Genomic DNA, 17,612 nt, shown 5'->3' with positions numbered 1-17,612 from the left:
TGCACGTTGCAGCGTGGTAGGTTTGCGGCTGCGATGTGCCTTGGTGGCCACGTGGGCTGAGTCAGGTGGCAGAGGTCGTGATACTTTCCCCCTTTTCCAAGCCCCACACTTTTTTCAAGACAGGGAACGAGTCTTAGAAATCATGAGGTTCTCTATGATAATTGCAGGCTATTTTGGTTCCCTGTTTTGATTACAAGTGTGGTCGTTGTTGGCAAGATTTTCTGCTGTCTCTTGAGCTACACAAGCAGCTTTCACCCAGGGCAGTGCCCGGGTCCCAGAGCCTCCCATATGCTGAGGCAGGAGTCGAGATGCTCCAGATATTTGCTGTTTGCAAATACGATTTTGAGGATGGCTATAAGTGCCATAATCTCGATGGCGCAATTGGTGTTTGAGATACTAGCAGCATCCAGGAATGATGAAGAAGATGTACTCGACTGAAGTAACACAGTCTTTTGACCAAAACACACAAAGAACTGCTTCTGTCAAAACCAGACTTTGCCTTTTCTTGCAGCGGAGTTCATGACTATATTAGAGCGTACGCGTCTGCCCAGGCCCAGCACTCTTTATGTTTTGCAGCCCAAGGGCCAAACACCTCCTTTGAAGCAATCCCTGCTTCAGTACCAGGGGTATCAGTACCGGGAGTGAGATCCCTGCCGTGCGGCTCCCTTTGCTCAACGGGAGCTGCAAGGCGCAGGGTGGCTGCCCACAAGGTTGCTGCTGGAGTTCCCTCAGGAACAGGCAAATCTCCAGCGGGTGCAAAGCTGGTGTAACCAGCTGCTTCAGCCCTTGCCGCGCGGCTGAAGGGGTGCCGGGTCGCGCCGAGCCCTTTCGTCTCCGTCCCCCTTCCATGTGGAGGCTCTGCACCCCCGTGCCTGCGGCTGCTGGCGCAGCTGGCCGCGTTCGCGTGGCGGCAGCAAGCCCTGCCGTGCCTGCCCGGCCCCTTGCTGGAGCAGGGATCTGGGGAAGCACACCTCACCGTCATTAAGAAACCCGGTATTTGGAACCGAGCTAATTACGTTGGTGAAAGCTCCCAGGTTACAGACGTGAAGCTGCCACGCGGTGCGACTGCAGTGCTGTTGGCATTCACATCTCCAAAATTTGCAGATTCTGCTTAAACAGCTGCCCTAGACCCTGGGATGGGCTATGAAGCGAGGCTCGGGGGTCGGGGCGGGTTTCCACCATCCCTGTGGTCCCTGCTGGTGCATTGGAGGTTCAGCTCCAGCACGGCTGGTATCTGGTGGCTCAGTGAGCCATCGTGGGATGGGAGGCCCCAAGGGTGCCCTGGAGCCACTGGAGCATTCCTGCAGCGCCCACGGCTCCTCCTCGAGATGCTAGGTCCCACCACCCCTCTCCACTGCCCCCTCACGCAGCCACGGTCCAGCACGGGGAATTTTCCTCTGGCTTTGCAAGGGCAGTTTTGGACCTGTCACATATGGCTTGGTGGTGGGGTTAGCCTGAAATTCTATTTCTGTGTGAACTAACCTGTTCACAACAGCTCCCCCTTTTTGTTTTCATCCCCTGGAGAAAGAAACTCTGCTCCAAAGGTCTGTTATCTTTTACTGCTGAACTTTAGACTCTGGTGGCCTTTGACAGTAAACAAAGAGAAGCTCTCACTCCCCTGAGAGCAGGAAATCCTGGGCAGGGAACGTGCACTTATATGGATTTATTTAAACAGGTGAACAGGAGTGCCTGGGAAAAAGAGCTCTGGTGGAAACCTGGACGTGAGTAAGCTCCTGCTTAAGGAAGCGTTGATCCAGAGTTTGGGGGTCTGGCCCACCCGCTCCGCACCCACAACACATGACGCAGCACGGTTCCCCAAAGACACCAGTGCAGGATTCAGAAACCCAGCTTCTCTTCCGCTCACAGCTTTGGATAAGGGGCTGCAACTATGAAAAGGGGGATAGAAGCATTAATATGTGGTGTTTCGAGGTGCCTGGTACACCCAGATGGTGGAAAATCTCCTAAAAATTCATTGACATCCCCTCCATTCTGCACCACAGGGCTTTATAACAGCACTGATCATATAAATATATATATATATATGTAGATAGATGGGGGAGAAAAATAAAAAAGTGGAGTTGAGCAAAACAGGGAAAACAGGCAGACGCGGCCCGGGAGAGGCGGGTGTGGTGGCGCTGCTACTAGAGAGGAGCGGTAGGCACTGGGCGCCTTGTAGGGTTTTTACGGCGGAGCGGCCGCAGCCTGGGAGCGCCGCCGCCGCCGCCCCAATGTCAAGAGGAGACACGTGTGTGTAAGCGCCCGGCGCGGGGCCGGGCCGGGCCGGGCCGGGCCGGGCCGGGCCGGCTGCCCCCCGCTCCCCCCCCCTCCGCGGCCCGCCTGCGGCGGGGAGGTGGGGGGCAAGGCTGGCGGCCGGCTCCCGAGCGGCCCGCGGCGGGGAGGGCCCGGGCCGGCGGCGCCCGCGGGTGCTTGCACGCCTTGGGGGGGACGGCGCTCGCCCGGCGGCCCCGCGTGTGCGTGTGCATGCGTGTGCATGCGTGTGCATGCGTGTGCATGCGTGTGCATGCGTGTGCATGCGTGTGTGCATGCGTGTGTGCATGCATGCGTGCAGCGGCAGGTTGGCGCTCCTACCCCGGGGCCGTAGCGGCTCCGGGAAAACGCACCGATTGCATAAGGCTCTTTCTGTGCGTGGGGCGAGGGCTGCCGCTTACGGGGTCATTTCACAGCCCGGCCCGAGCAGGCCGAGCCGTTTTGGTGCGGGAGCCAGCGGGGGTGTTGGCTGCCGCTGAAAGCCGCTTTGCGAGGAGAGCCGTTCTGCCGTGCTTTTGCAGCGTGCGGGCTGGAGGCGAGATGGGTCTGAGTGTCAGTAGGTTCAGCAGGAAGCGGAGGAAAGAAAGTTGTGTCTGTTATCTAAGGTGCTAGAGGTTGCTCCTTGCAGTCCGCACGGGGGGGGGGAGGGGAAGGGGGGAGAGCTGCTTGGCTTACAGGAGTCAGGAGGATTTTTGCCCGAGAGCTTTCTAAAATCGTATTTTAGCAGTGGGAGGCAGAGGGTAATGGCAGGTTCCTTGCAATCCCACCACCCAGCCCTCCCCGGGGCTAAAACCTCAGGGTTTGAGTGAGAGCGGAGGATGCTCAGCACCTCGGCAGCCGTGCCGCGGCTCCTGGAGCAGCAGCGCTGCTGTGGCAAGCAGAGGGGCGCTCGGTTTTGCTTGCACCTTCTGGAAGCTCTGCAGCCCATAAATTCAGATCTGGCCAAAAACGGCTTGAGGGGGGTGCTCTGCCACCCCCATTGTGGCGGGCAGGCTTCAATCTGCTGGCGCTCTGCCTCCTCGGTGCTGCAGGGGAGTTGCATGGCAGCGTCTCCAGAGTCCTAGCGTAGGCAAATACCAAGCAGCGGGTCCTGGCAAATCCATCTTCAATGTCAAGAGTTTGCAGCGCGAGTCGCAGCTGCGAACGCGGGGCCGGGCGCTACGACGGCAGCGGGCCGAGGCAGGGATGCTCTCACCCCTCGTGGGTCCCTTCATTCGTGCCTCCATCTTCCCCTCGCTGTAGCGCCAGGAAGATGAAGTCGTACCAGAAGCTGACGACGGCCGTCCCGCAGCCGGCGGGGTGCAGGGCGGAGGAGGAGGGGGCCACCCCGAAAGCCGCCTGCCGCGGGAAGCTGGCCCCGTGGTGGGTGGGCAGCGGGCTGCTGGTGGCGGCCGTGCTGCTGAGCGCTGTCACCGTGTGGGTGCTGCGGCAGGTGTCCCGGGGCTGGCATGTGCCCGCGCCGCCCCCGAAATGCCTCCTGGTGCCCGAGAGCCACCGCTTTGACTGCTACCCGGAGAGGCGCGTGGTGGTGACCCAGGAGCTCTGCGAGAGCCGGGGCTGCTGCTTCATCGAGAGCCCCTCACCGGCGGGCGGCAAGCGCGGGGTGCCCTGGTGCTTCTACCCCCACGACTTCCCCACCTACACGCTGCAGAGCCTCAACCAGACCGCGCTGGGCATGGTGGGCCTGCTGGTCCGGAGGGAGAAGGCCTACTACCCCCGGGACGTCGAGACGCTGCGCCTGGACGTGCAGTTCGAGACGGACACGCGGCTGCGCCTCAAGGTGAGCTGCCCCCGGCTCGCTGTTGCTGTCACCCTCCCTCGGCCAGGCTCCTTGTCCTCCTGTCCCATGACGCTGGTGACTGTCCTCTGCTCGGGCCGCGGCTGGCAGCAGCTTTGCTCCTGCCGTATGTGGCTTGGTTGCTGTCTTCAACACTCTGCCCGCCTGCTTTGCTGGTCTTTGAAGCATGTTTTCTCCCTTTTGCAGATAACCGATGCTGCCAACCCTCGGTACGAGGTTCCCCTCGAGGTTCCCCAGGCGATGAAGAAAGCAGAAAACCCCATCTACAGTGTGGAGTTCTCCCGGGACCCCTTCGGGGTGCTGCTGCGGCGCAGGGCGACAGGCACGGTGCTGTAAGGACCCTCCTTTGCATCGGGGACATCTCGGGGGACCCTCTTTCCTCCCCAGATAGACTCCCGCGTGCTTTCCTTAGCCTGGCGTGGGGAAACCTCTCTGGGCAATAGTCACTCTTCATCACTGTCTGTGCCACAGAGACCAGCACCAGCACAGTGCCCGGGACCGTGCAGCTCCCAAACACCACGTGTGCACTAAGGCAGAGCCGCGGGGTGCAGGTCCCCGCAGCGGTCACCGATGAGGGACCCGTGGCTCTGGGGAAAGGGCTGCCTGAGGGCTGCAGCTTTGCTTCTTTTTGGCAAAACTCCAGCAAGCACTGGGCTCTGGGCATTTGGGGGAAAGGAGCCACGTTTAGCCTGGCTGCACTGCTCTGGTCACTTCTGTAGCTTTGTCCATGCAACGTCTTTGGCCAGCTCTAGCAGGCCTCTCTGTCTATGGATGGGATGTTTTGGCAGCCTCATGCTATCACGCTGCCTTCCTGCTCTTCTTGCCCTCGGTTTGCTACGGCCTGTGGTCTGTCCTTTACTTGGAAGCCGTTTATCAGCAGCAACAGGCTGAGAAGCTTCACCGCTGTATTGCTTTGATGGTTAACAATAACCTTGGTGGAAACTTCTGGTGACCACGGAGAGGCCGTGCTGTCAGGCTGGCTTTTAGGGTCAGGCCATGCTTTGCACTGAGCCAGATCCAAGCACCCATCTGCTCCCCACCTGCCTCCTCAACCAGGCCGACGATGCCAGTGGGAAATACACTGCTTTTGCTGGCCCTCGAGGCACTCCTGGAGGGAATGGATAAATTGATGATAGACAAATGGACTAACATCAGCCCAATGCCCTCTCTTCACCCTCTTTTCCCCTGTGTCACTACTGCCAGGCTCAACACCACCGTGGCTCCCTTGATCTTTGCCGACCAGTTTCTCCAGATTTCTACTGCTCTCCCATCGCCGTTCCTCTATGGGCTGGGGGAGCATCGCAGCAGCCTCCTGCACAGCCTTGACTGGAGCACCTTGACGCTGTGGGCCCGGGATGTCTCTCCCACGGTACCCTTTCCTCCTCCTCTGCAAGCATGGGGCAAGGATGGGGCTGGAACTACCCAGCCATGGGACAAGTCCTGGGAAAATGGCCCCGGGGCTTGGCGGTGGCACTGGGGAAGTCTGGGGCCAGCACGGCAGCTCGTCCTGTGCCACTGCGGGCCATGGCAAAGGGCTCAAAGCTGTAGTGTGTGGATCCTGCATGATTCCCCAGGCCTGTCACGGCTGCCCTGGCAGAACCAGCATCCCAGGGAGGACGCTGAGCTGCCACAAGGCTGGCAGGGAGATGCATACCAGGAGAGGATTTCAGAGCAATTGCAAAATGCTCAGGGCCCTGAAGGCCCCAAGCACCTTCTGCTCCATCCTGACATTCATGCAACAGGTTGCAGTGAAGCTGCTTTTGGGCAGGAGGTTTTCCTCATGTCCAGCACAGCTCAGCAGCAGACCCTGAGCACGGACTGTCCAGGCAGGAGGGTCTGATGCAGCCTGCAGGCATTATGGCTGGGGAGCTGCTCCCTCAGCCAGGCAACTCTCGTTTGCAGGAATCGTTCAACCTCTATGGAGCGCATCCTTTCTACCTAGTGATGGAGCAGGGTGGAGATGCTCATGGTGTTTTCCTCCTCAACAGCAATGCAATGGGTAGGTGTTTTGGGCTCCTCAGTCACTGATCTTGCCTTGCCTTGTCCCTGGAGAAGGGCCTTGGTGGGTCACGGAGCATGGCCTGGCCAGATGAGGGGCTGACCTGAGCGGGTGGTTCAGGAACTTGGGGCAAGAGGAAGCCATAAAAGGGAAAGATGTGGTTTCATGGCTCCGTTATTGAGCTTAGCCATCTGTTTCCTGGCTAAAGTGAGGCTCTTTAGCAACTGCCGAGCAGTTTAACCACATGCCCAGCTGCCGAATTGCTGTCGGAAAAGCAAGCCCCTTGTGTGCTGGTCTCTGCCTATTCCCTGCCCTCATGAAGGGGCCTTGCCTCAAAGCTTGATGGCGTGCCTTGACCCTGGTGCAGGCAGGGATAGCAGCCTCAAAAGCCTGCTGTGCCCTGCCAATGCCAGCTGTGGCCTGTGCAATGTGCCACTGGAAAGCAGGGGCCTGGCACTGCCAGGTGGGATCCAGCTGCATGTGCGTCCTCCTGCGGGTAACGCGGCAGGACTGCACTCCATTAGGGTCCTGCCGTATCGGGGAGGGCACCAGTGCTGTCACGTTCCTCCCAGCAGCCGCTGCGTAAAGCCATCTGGGTCCGCACGGCTGTGAGTCTGCTCACACCAGGGTGCTCAGCTCCAGCTGCACTACGTTTTATTGCTGTGATGCTCCCGAGGATGAGTCCTCAGGAGAGTCTTGTGAAAAGGCATCAGCTCTAGCGGAGGTTTGAGGACTCATTCATGCAAAAAGCCTTTTCCGGGAAAGCTCTTGGTCCCATATGCTCTCTCATACAAGTAGCTCTCAATTTAGTCTGCACTTAGGAAGGGATTTGGGGGAGGATGTGAAGAAAAGCAGTGCACAAATGTGGCCTTTAAGTGGAAGTTGGGAAAATGGTACAGCTTTCAATATATAGAACAGATTTTTAAAATAGAGAATTTTCTAACTGTATAAACCAGAGGTATCCACAGGTTGCAATATTTGAAGCCTCCATGCACCCATTCAGCATCTGAAGAATCCAAGACAAGGTTTTCTCCTTGTTTCCTGTCAAAGATTGACTTTACCTGAGACACTGTCTGATCCCAGCCTGTGCCTCAGGTCTCCCATTGGTGCTGTTGCTCCCCTGGGTCTCACTGTCTTTTTCTCTCCTCCTTTGAAGAGGTGGCTCTGCAGCCTGCCCCAGCCCTAACCTGGAGGACCATTGGGGGAGTTCTGGATTTTTACATCTTCCTGGGGCCTGATCCCAACATGGTTATTCAGCAGTACCAGCAAGTGATAGGTAAGTGACCATCCTTATCCCCATCCCAGCCCTATATCACCTCTGCCTTGCCACCTTCACCCCATCTCCTCCCAAACCAACCCAGGACCTCAGATGTAAACGGCTGCCCTCTCTTTCACTCTTCCTCTTCCTTTTCTATCCCTTCACAACACTGCTCTTGGCCTCCCTTGGGTACATCTGTCTTGCTCCAGGTTTCCCGGCCATGCCACCCCTCTGGGGACTAGGTTTCCAGCTCTGCCGCTGGGGGTATGGATCAAGCAATGAAACCTGGCAGACTGTGAAAGCCATGAGGAATTACCAGATCCCACAGGTAAAATCAAGGCACACTGCAGGAAAGCTGGGGCTCTGCCCGTGTGTTGCTGAGCCTCTCTTTCCTGCAGGATGCGCAGTGGAACGACATTGATTATATGGACGGATACCGGGACTTCACCTTTGATTCCGAGAAGTTTGCCTCCCTCCCCTTGCTGGTGGAAGACCTCCACAAACATGGCCAGCGCTACGTTATGATTTTGGTACTCCAATTAGTCTCCCCCTCCTACCGTGTGTTAGGGGATGTCTTTCACTTCGGAGCCGGGCTGAGTGATCAGGCTGCAAATCAGACCAAGACAGTGGTATAAGTACTGCTCGTGGGCCCAGCTGGCATCTGCCGGCGTAGCATCTGCGCTGTATTAGCTGGTTCTGGGGCCAAGGATTTTTATCTGTGGCTGAGCCTGGTGCTCGTGCCAGTGCTTGGCAGGAGTCTCTAAGCTGTACAAGTGGAAATCCCCCTAATGGTATGGGCCACTTGAGACACAAGCCAGGTTATCCTGCTGTCTTCACGTGTGGTTCAGGAATAAAAGAATCTCAGGGTCCCAGTTCCCCAAGGACGGACAAACAGGACTGTGGGTCGGGCTGCTTAACTCCAACTCAGGAGTCTCTATTTCCCTGCAACTGTTGGGATCTTGTGACCCAGCTGGGATTTCCCGTGTTTGTAAGTGAGATGTGGGTTCTGCATGCTTGTGGCAGCAGAGACCAGGGGTGTCTTGAGGTGGAAAAGGGTTCTCGAGGCAGGAAAAGTTGGGTTCCCTGGGTCTGTTTGAACGGCTCTATTCAAGCATTGCTGTCACCTGACATTTCTTGCACAAGTGCATGATTTCTTATATTTGTCCCCCCCTCCCCAAAACACTGTAACGAGCCCTCGGTACTTGCAGAAGTGACATTTTAGAAAGTATGCCTGGAAGTGCTGAAGCAAGTTTCTGTTCCTCTTGGTCAAAACAGCAGCCGTGTGTGAGCCTCGGCTGACCTTAATTTGTTCATCTTCTCTGAATCACGTTGGTATTGCTGGGGGAAGGGGCCAAGATCTGTCGGGGAAGACATTTTCCTTCTATTTTGTTTTCAGGATCCCGGTATCAGCAGCACCAACCCTCACGGCTCCTACTGGCCTTTTGATGAAGGCTTGAGACGAGGCTTGTTCATAAATACCACCCAAGGGCAGCCGCTAATAGGGCAGGTAAGAAAATCTCTGGTAAGGAACAGCTGGGAGAAAGCCCAGTCCTATCAGAGTTTGGCATTACCAGTGCCAAGTTTTCTTCCTTAATGCAAGAGGAAAAGCCAAGTGGTTGAGGGACCTTGCTGGGCCAATTGCCAGAGCCTCGCTCTGTCCTGAACCCTCCCAGCTTTCCTTAGCTCGGGGGCGTATTTCATCTCATGGCCTCTCTACCACCTTCCAGAGTCTGTTCCTGCCCCAGTGGGAGTCTGCAGGGACCCGTGGAAGTCATATGAGCTTAACAGATCAGAGCCTGTGGTGCTGACTGTGGCTGGTCATCTGATTTCTCTCCCTTCCTGTTTCTGGGGTGAGGAGAGGTTGTCCGTGATGGACAAGTGCCTCAGGATCTGCTCCTAACTATTCCAAATTCGCAGCAATGCTTCTCCAGTTTGCTCCATCTTCTAAGCTATTTGCTCTTTCCAGCTGTCTCTTTCTGTCTCATGACTTTTAACAGAGGCTAAAAACACTGGGGAAAGTTAATTGTCTCTGAAGCTAAAATTCCTGGAGTGAGGCAAAGCACAGTGAAATCACAGCTCTTCACTGATTCCCAGCACAGCACCAGGTTAGATTGTGTAAGTGATTATGCAAGTGGAAGGCACTGAAGAACCAGCCCAGGAGAGCTGGGCTTGTTCAGCCACAGGCTTCCTGTGTGCCCCAAAGTGTGTGCTCACTTTTGTGCCTCCGTTCATCCGTTTGTGGCATGGAGATGGCCTCAGAGGGACACCGAGGGCACCTGAGCATGGTGACATCCTCAGATACCGCAGTAGGATAAGGAACTTGAAGTAGTCATCCCTGATCTGCTGTTTTACTGCTTGTCTTGCTCCCTGATCCTTCAACGTACTTACAACCCTGCATGTGTAGTAGGGCCAGGAGAGCAAGGGCTGCTCTTCCTGCAGCTGGACTGGCCTCCTCACATGCACTCTGTCCCCAAAGCAGTGACCCATGAGAGGTCTGTCTGCTGAGCGTGCTGTTTCCTGGCCTTTCTGCAGGTGTGGCCTGGCTTCACTGCGTTCGCAGACTTCTCCAACCTGGACACCCATCAGTGGTGGCTGGAGAATTTGCAGCGTTTCCATGCCCAGGTGCCTTTCGACGGCCTCTGGATCGTAAGTCCCTCCTCACCTCCTTAGGTTACCTCCAGCTAGGAGCTCACTGTGTGCAGCTCGCAGCCAGTGCATGTTTCTTTCACCAGTCCTTGGAGGATCATATGTCCCTCCAATGCTGCTTCTCCAGCTTTGTTGCATTTGGAAATTTGATTTATTGTGGGTACTGGATGGACACTCACTTGCATGTGCCCTGGGCAAAGAGGAGCTCAGCTGTTTGCTGCTCCTTGAATGGATCAATGATGCCTCTAGCCTTTTAAATGTGAGATGGATTGCAATCCCCAGTAGTTCAGACAGGAAATACAACATCAAGTTGAATTTGGGTTGTGCCATCTTTAGGGTTGGAGGGGACTGAGCAGTGTCTGCAAATCCTAAAACCTCCTACCTGAAACTGCACCTTTAATTTTCTTAGGACATGAATGAGCCATCCAACTTCATGGATGGATCTGCAGACGGCTGCCCCCCAGGAGACCTTGAAAACCCACCGTACATGCCAGGTAAGGACAGAGATAAAATGAAGGCTGTGTTGATAGGTACCACATGCCATGAAATTGCCAGGAGCTGAGCACTATGAGGGAACAACTATTTTTAAGAGACATCACATCTGTATTTTACACCCTGAACATGTCCATCCACACTTATGTGGACAGGTATCCATACACAAGTGTTGTATGCTCACAGTCTCATAGGAGATTTCTTTTCTCCAGCATATTTTCCTGTCTGTCTGGCATTTTGGGGAATCTGTGGGGTGCAGGTGGATTCAGGCACTGTGCACCTTCTGAGACACCTCCACACTCCCATCTGGTTCTCAGCTCTTAAATCAGTGCTTGCGCACAGCAATGTCAGGGTGAGGTAAAGGACCAGCGCTGGCAGTGGGAGCTCAGCGAGGATTGCCCCCATGCCGTGGTGAGCCCTTGGTGCTCTGCTTGGAGCCGTGGCAGGTGGAGGCCTGGCCCAGGGCTAGCAAGCGTGGGAGCCTGTGCGTGTCGGTATCATATCTGTCCCCCCGCCACGTGTGACACCTTGTCAAGGGTGTCTCTCCCTCTCTGGCAGCTGTGCTGGGAGAGTCACTCTCCGCAAAGACAGTGTGTGCCTCAGCCAAACAGAGCGTTTCAGTGCACTACAACCTCCACAACCTCTACGGGCTGATGGAAGCCAAGGCAACAGCGAGGTACCCACATCCCTGCTTGAATACCCTTGTCCTGCCAGCTCTGAGGCTGGAACGAAGGCAGATCCTGCTGGTCAGGGGCTATCACAGCCAGGCCTATCTGAAAACAGCTGGATTTGAGTGCCTGACCCAAAGGGGAGATGTTCTGGCTGCTCCCAGCCTGTGTGATGGGTCAGAAGGCTGTGGTGGGGTTGGTGGGAGCCATAGCTGTGCACCAGCCTTTGAAGGGTGAGGCAAGCCCCTGAAGTCTGCTCTCACCTCCTTGTCTACCCCTTGTCTTCTAGTGCCTTGGTCCAGATCCGAGGGAAGCGCCCGCTCGTTATCTCTCGCTCCACCTTCCCCAGCCAGGGCCGCTACTCAGGGCACTGGCTGGGCGACAACCAGAGCCAGTGGAAGGACATGTATTACTCTATCCCAGGTGAGTGCACAGTCTCACAGCACTGTCCTTCCCCTCTGGAGATACCCCGACAGTGCCTAGGACTTTCTGCTCATCCTGGGCAGACGCCCTGACATCCGGAGATGTCCCCCACCTGGGAGACTGGGGCAGAGAGATCCCCAAACTTCCTCAACCCTGCTGAACATCCCTGCCTGCATGCTTGTAGGGGTGCTGAGTTTCAGCCTCTTTGGGATCCCACTGGTCGGGGCAGACATCTGCGGCTTCTCTGGCAGCACCTCGGAGGAGCTGTGCACCCGCTGGATGCAACTTGGCGCCTTCTACCCCTTTGCCCGGAATCACAACACCCAGAACGAGAAGGTGGAGGGGAGCGTGTCCGGCCCCAGGATGGGAAGGGGAGGGTGCAATGGGGTGGCTGTTAACTCCCCACATCTCCTACAGGCCCAAGACCCAACGGTGTTCAGCCCTGCAGCACGGACAGCCATGAAGGACGTGCTGCTGACCCGCTACTCCTTGCTGCCCTTCCTCTACACGCTTTTCCACCGTGCCCACCTACAAGGAGACACTGTCGCCAGGCCTCTGTTCTTTGAGTAAGAGCCAGGGCATGTGGGAGCCCAGGTGCCCCCTATGACCATGGTTTGGCTCTTGTCCTTATTAAGCCATTGGCACCCCCTTTCATGGGCCAATGGGTGCCACTTCCACCAACCAGTGGGAGGGTCTGTGCCCCTGCCCCATGGCTGTCCTGGGGCCCACAAGCCAGGCCCTTGGCTGTTGCAGTTGCAGACATGAACACGTCCTCCAGCTGAGAGCTGGTGAGAAGCTGGCTTTGGCTAGCAGTTTGGAGGAGGTCCAGATTGCAGCTGCTGGTGGAGAAGTGTCTGATCCAAGTAGCGTTCCTGTCCCACTGCAGGTTCCCCCAGGATGTGACCACATACGGGATGGACAGGCAGTTCCTGTGGGGACGGAGCCTGCTGGTAACACCAGTGCTGGAGCCCGGAGCAGACTCAGTCATGGGCTATTTCCCCCGAGGCGTGTGGTACGACTTCTACACGGTGAGGAGCACCATGGGCTGAGCCAGCTTTTAGCTGGTCCCAGCACTGCAAGGAAGAAGCTGTCTTAGGCTGTGCATTGAAAGCCCCAGGGAGCCTGGGCGATTGGGGAGATATGGCAATGGTTGAGCTCAGACAAGATCCGGAGGAAAAGGGAATGGGGGAAAGGGGCGGTAGGAGGTGCTGGAAGAACCTGCCACTCTCAGAGGCTGCAGAAGGGTTAGAGCACCTTTTCAGCGAGATGTGGTGCTTGTGTCAGGGCTGGGAGCCCCTGACCCATGCCTGAGCTGTCCCAAATGCCTTCGCCCCTCCTCATGCCCGTGTCTCCTGTTGCCTGCCCAGGGCTCATCCGTGAACAGCAGCGGGGAGATGTTGAAGATGTCGGCTCCCCTGGACCACCTCAACCTGCATGTCCGGGAGGGTGCCATCCTCCCCACCCAGGTGAGGCTCCGTCTTGCCCAACCTGGCTGCCCAGTGTCTGGGCAGGTGTGTGCCCTACATGGGATGTCTTCTCTCCCCCAGTGGGGACCAGATCAGGGATGTGATGTCCCAGCTAGTGCCTCCACTTCCCTGTCCCATCACGTGGTCCTTCCCCCTCCTTCTCTTGGGTGCTTGCCTGCTGTAACAACACCTGTTTCTTTGGACCCCAGAAACCCGGGATAACCAGCGAGGTGAGCCGAGAGAACCCCCTTCGCCTGATCGTGGCCTTGTCCCAGAGTGCCACTGCCTGGGGTGACCTCTTCTGGGATGATGGTGAAAGTCTGGACACCTTTGAGCGGGGCAGCTACTCCTACTTAGTGTTCAACGTCACACAGGTAGGACCCAGCTAGGAGGGCAGCGGGGCTGATGTCCCACTGCAATACCCATGGCAGAGATGATCCCTGGCTGGCTCTGCCAGGGGCACCTGGCCGCCTCGCACTGATGTCTTCACCTCCACTCCAGAACATCTTCATCTCCACTGTCCTCCATGCCAGTGCAGAGGCCACGTACGTCACCATCGACACACTGAGCATCTTTGGTGTTCGGGAGCCCCCCAGCAAGGTCATCCTGAATGGCCAGGAGAAGCCCTTCTCCTACCTGGACAACCAGGTATGGTCTAGGGTCTCCATCCCTTCTCTCCCAGCCCTTGTACCAGGGGTTAGAAGAAGGATGGGCAGCATGGAGGAGGGTTGGGGACTCCTGGGTCTTTTCCCAGCTGTGGCGATGGGGAGCTGGTGTGAGAGGCACCAGGATTAGCTCAGTCAAGCTCGATAGGGTAAAGGATGCTCATCCCAGGCTGTGTCCGCATCCTCCCGAGGCCATGGCTCATGGGCCTCTCTTCTCACCCTGCAGGTCCTCACCGTGAGCGGCCTCGGCCTCGGCCTCAGCCAGGGCTTCTCCCTCCGGTGGCTGTGAGCGCCGGGCGTCGGGGGAGAGGAGATGCTTCCATCCCGTCCTGCGCCATCGCCAAGGGCCGCCCGCCCGCCGGGCTGCCCACCAGGGGACACTCACTCTTTGCTTCGGCCCTCGAGGCCGGGCTGCCACCGCGGAGGAGGCAGCGCCGGGGACTGTGGCACATCACGACGCTTCCACGCGAGCACGGGGGGGGGGCCGCCGAGGGCCTCGGGGCTGGGCGTGCAGGGGGACGGGCGGGGGGGGGGCATGGCCGCCGCGGCGTCCCCCCACGCGGCCCGCGGCGAGGCCGAGCCGCGAGGCGCCATCCACAATAAAAGCACGTGGAGAGCTTGAGGTGGGAGTGGTGACGTGGGGCGGCCGTGCGGAGATGGGGACGGGGATGCGGCCGGGGTGGCGGCGGGGAGGGGGGGTTCGAGCCCTGGGCCCCGCCATGGCCCCGGGCACCCGCAGCCCCGAGGGCCGGTGGGGCAGGAGACCCCCCCCCCCCCCCCGGCCTCCGTGCGGGCGCAGCGTCCGATCGCGGGTGCCCCTATCCCGACGCCCCAGTAGCAGCCCCAGGACCCCCCAGTCCCGACCCCCATCCCGGCCTCCCCATCCCGGCCCCCTCCCCCCGCGGGTGCCCTTCCCCGCCCCCCCCCCCCCGCGCCCCCTGCGCCGCGGCCTCCCGCCGCCAGGCGGCGCCGCCGCTCAGCGGTGGGGGCGGGGCCTCCTGCGGCGATGCCGCCCCGCCGCGGCAGGTGGCGCCGCGCTTCCGCCTCGCACCAGGCCGGGGGGGGGGGGAATAACTTCCGCTTCCGGAGCGCGGCCGGAGGAGGGGCGGGCGGGGGGCGTCGGTGCCGGGGGCGGCTGTGCTCGGCGGCGCCATGAACCGGCCGAAGGCGGCCGCCGTGCGGCGGCCCAGCGCCGTGCCCAAGCCGTCCGGTGAGTGCTGCGCGGCGGCGGCGAGCCGGGAGGGGCGGCCGGGCCGGCGGGGCGCTGTCACGGCTGGTTTCCCCTTGCAGCTCACCCGCCGCCGGGGGACTTCATCGCCCTGGGCTCCAAAGGGCAGAGCAGCGACTCCAAAGCCGCCGTCACCTTGCTCAAGCCGGCCCCGTCCGGGCTGCCCTCGGAGCGCAAGCGGGAGGGCGGCGCTGCCCTCGGGGGCGCCGCGGGGCTCACGGGCCTCACCAAGCGCCCCAAGCTCTCCTCCACGCCGCCGCTGAGCGCCCTGGGACGCCTGGCCGAGGCGGCCGTGGCGGAGAAGCGAGCCATCTCGCCCTCCATCAAGGAGCCATCTGTCATCCCCATCGAAGGTGAGAGCCGGGCCGGGTTTTCTCGGGGGGCTCGCAGGGCAGCCAGCGGCTTGAGAGAAGACGCAAACTCGACGGCTCGTTTCCTCAGACAGAGCTCTCCTCTGAGTCTTTACGTTGCCATTTACGTGCCAGCCTTAAGGCTTTTCAAAGCTTTCCCTGTTTTGTTCCTGGCAAGTGAGTTACGAATTTTTAGCAAAGCAGATGGTGCTTACAGCAGGCAAGTGCACGTGCAGCCTTTTGCAGCCTTTCTGGGCACTTCACAGTGATTCTCCTGTGCTGGAATTCACCTTCCTGCAGCAGCTCTGGCCCTTGCCCCACTCCGTACAGGATCAAAGACACGATTCTCTCTCCTCTCGTTCCTTTCCCATCTGTATCAGGTTGTTGTGCTCGGCTTGTCTGACGACTGCCCAACAGCAGCATTTGAAAGATCTTTTTGAGAAAATCTTTGAAATTTAGATTGTGGTCATATATCCATATACCTTTAGCAGTCTCTGCGTACCCATATGTTTGTCTTCTCAACTGTTGCTCAGTTTCCTGGTGTTGGATGTATTTGCGGAAGGATGTTCTAGCAGATACCAACTAAAAAAAGGCGTATTGTCAGGCATGAAACAATTCTTAATAGCGTTTTAGTTGGGGGAGGGGGAGCCATTGGAACAGGTAAAGACAAGCAAATGTATGCTTTGCTTTCCAGATAACCGACCCCAGAATGCCTGAAGTCATTTTGCATAAATGTAGAAACTAATGCCTATGTATTGGCTACTGCAGTTGTCCCGACAGTGCTGCTGGATGAAATTGAGGCAGCAGAGGCAGAAGGCAATGACGACCGTATCGAGGGGGTGCTGTGTGGAGCAGTGAAGCAGCTCAAAATGAATAGAGCCAAACCTGATACTACGCTGTACCTGAGCCTCATGTACCTGGCAAAAATCAAACCCAACATATTTGCAACTGAAGGGGTTATTGAGGTGAGAGCCATCACATAGGACGCTTGGGCTTGCTAGCAGTATGGTTTTTGCCAGCCTGCAAGTATAGTTGTGATTTTTTTCAGGCCAGAACATAACCTATATGTGTCTGTAAATATCTTATTTGTGTCAGAAATTACTGTAATTTGTGTATCTTCTGATGTTTTTCTGTGTAATTTTCTGGTAGATGGTCTGACTTTCGTACGTGTGATCTTGCAGGCATTGTGCAGTCTACTCCGAAGAGATGCCTCCATCAATTTCAAAGCCAAAGGGAATAGCCTGGTGTCTGTCTTGGCCTGCAACCTTCTCATGGCTGCTTACGAGGAGGATGAGAACTGGCCAGAGATCTTTGTCAAGGTTGTTGAACCAAGAGTGCTTCTGCTGGATTGGGACAGTGGTGGGCAGACTGGGTGAAACTGGCCAAGGCTGGGAAGTGTGTATGTGTTTGTGTGCTGGGTGCAGGATAAGAGCAGAGGATTTATTCCTACTGCAAGAAAAGAGTGTCTAGTGACCTGTCACCAAGCATGGGTGAGAAGGAATTAAATATCTAGAGTCTGTCTGTCTTTTTCTTTCTTTTAAGAAAATTCTGCACTCATGATTGAAATGCTATGACCTCTTTTACCTTTTGCTGCCTTATCTCTGCTTTTCTCAAAAGTTCCCTTGACAGTGTTTACTGATACAGCAATACTCCAGACTTACTGGAGTAGTCTTACTCTCTAGATTGTCTGTAGGAACTGAACACTTAACCTGTTGATTTAAAATGAGTGAGCTTTTAACAGGCCAACTTCTTTATGTTGGAGGTGGGAACTGTTGTAAAATCTTTGCTGAAGTAAACCAACTGTGCTCCCAGATAAGTTCAGTGCCCAGCATAGCTTGGGATGTTTGTTAACCTGCTCTTATGAGACTTGCCTGCACTTACATGGTCTTAGTGTCTAATCTTTGCAATGCAGATGCTTTTTTCTTACGTCATGGCAGTATTTTAAGAGCAAACAAATAAAAACTCAGCAAACTCATGAATACTCTTGTCATTAGCCTGTACAAAACAGACTTTAACATGGTTTATGTTCTCTACTGCTTCCTTTCCTATAGGTTTACATTGAGGATTCCCTTGGGGAACGCATCTGGGTGGATAGCCCTCACTGCAAGACATTTGTGGATAACATTCAAACAGCCTTTAACACGAAGATGCCCCCTAAGAGCATGTTGTTGCATGGGGAAGTGGGACGTAGCGGAGGGGACCTTAGTGCTGGTAAGATGATGTTTGGGAAATATGAACAAAGCAGTAGGGAGAGGATGGAGCTTTGCAAGTTTATTAACAGATGAGTGATTTATTACAGGATGAAGTGACATAGACCAGGTGTAAGAGTTCCTGGCATTGCTTTTTTTCCT

General features: G+C 56.8%; 2 protein-coding genes across 10 annotated transcripts in view; both read left to right on the top strand.

Moving 5' to 3' along the window:
* The first annotated feature begins 2,214 nt into the window (after positions 1-2,214).
* On the top strand, positions 2,215-14,305 carry LOC134147540 (lysosomal alpha-glucosidase-like). 6 transcript variants are annotated; one of them, XM_062588750.1, is made up of 20 exons: positions 2,215-2,247; positions 3,511-4,048; positions 4,253-4,398; positions 5,270-5,435; positions 5,969-6,065; positions 7,222-7,341; positions 7,533-7,651; positions 7,722-7,853; positions 8,720-8,830; positions 9,856-9,969; positions 10,379-10,463; positions 11,020-11,137; positions 11,419-11,552; positions 11,737-11,888; positions 11,970-12,118; positions 12,439-12,580; positions 12,920-13,018; positions 13,228-13,392; positions 13,520-13,666; positions 13,910-14,305. In XM_062588750.1, exons 2-20 carry the CDS (start codon positions 3,521-3,523, stop codon positions 13,970-13,972), a joined length of 2,787 nt encoding a protein of 928 aa, XP_062444734.1. In that variant the 5' UTR covers positions 2,215-2,247; positions 3,511-3,520; the 3' UTR covers positions 13,973-14,305. The 6 variants fall into 6 exon arrangements, 5 of the variants coding, with proteins under 5 accessions (XP_062444734.1, XP_062444733.1, XP_062444736.1 ...); XM_062588749.1 differs by having other exon boundaries at positions 2,228-2,251; XM_062588752.1 differs by lacking the exon at positions 2,215-2,247 and adding an exon at positions 2,401-2,469.
* A 505-nt stretch (positions 14,306-14,810) lies between these two features.
* INTS1 (integrator complex subunit 1) overlaps positions 14,811-17,612 on the top strand; it is a 28,954-nt gene continuing 26,152 nt past the window's right edge. For all 4 annotated transcript variants that reach the window (XM_062588242.1, XM_062588241.1, XM_062588240.1 and 1 more), the window contains exons 1-5: positions 14,811-14,893; positions 14,974-15,264; positions 16,030-16,226; positions 16,443-16,580; positions 17,313-17,472. In XM_062588242.1, coding sequence (XP_062444226.1) covers positions 14,836-14,893; positions 14,974-15,264; positions 16,030-16,226; positions 16,443-16,580; positions 17,313-17,472 — 844 coding nt within the window. In that variant the 5' untranslated portion in view covers positions 14,811-14,835. The remainder of the gene's footprint in view (positions 14,894-14,973; positions 15,265-16,029; positions 16,227-16,442; positions 16,581-17,312; positions 17,473-17,612) is intronic.

Source organism: Rhea pennata, chromosome 15, assembly GCF_028389875.1.
Source record: "Rhea pennata isolate bPtePen1 chromosome 15, bPtePen1.pri, whole genome shotgun sequence".
Classification (NCBI taxonomy): domain Eukaryota; kingdom Metazoa; phylum Chordata; class Aves; order Rheiformes; family Rheidae; genus Rhea; species Rhea pennata.
This window is presented reverse-complemented; position numbering and strand designations above follow the sequence as displayed.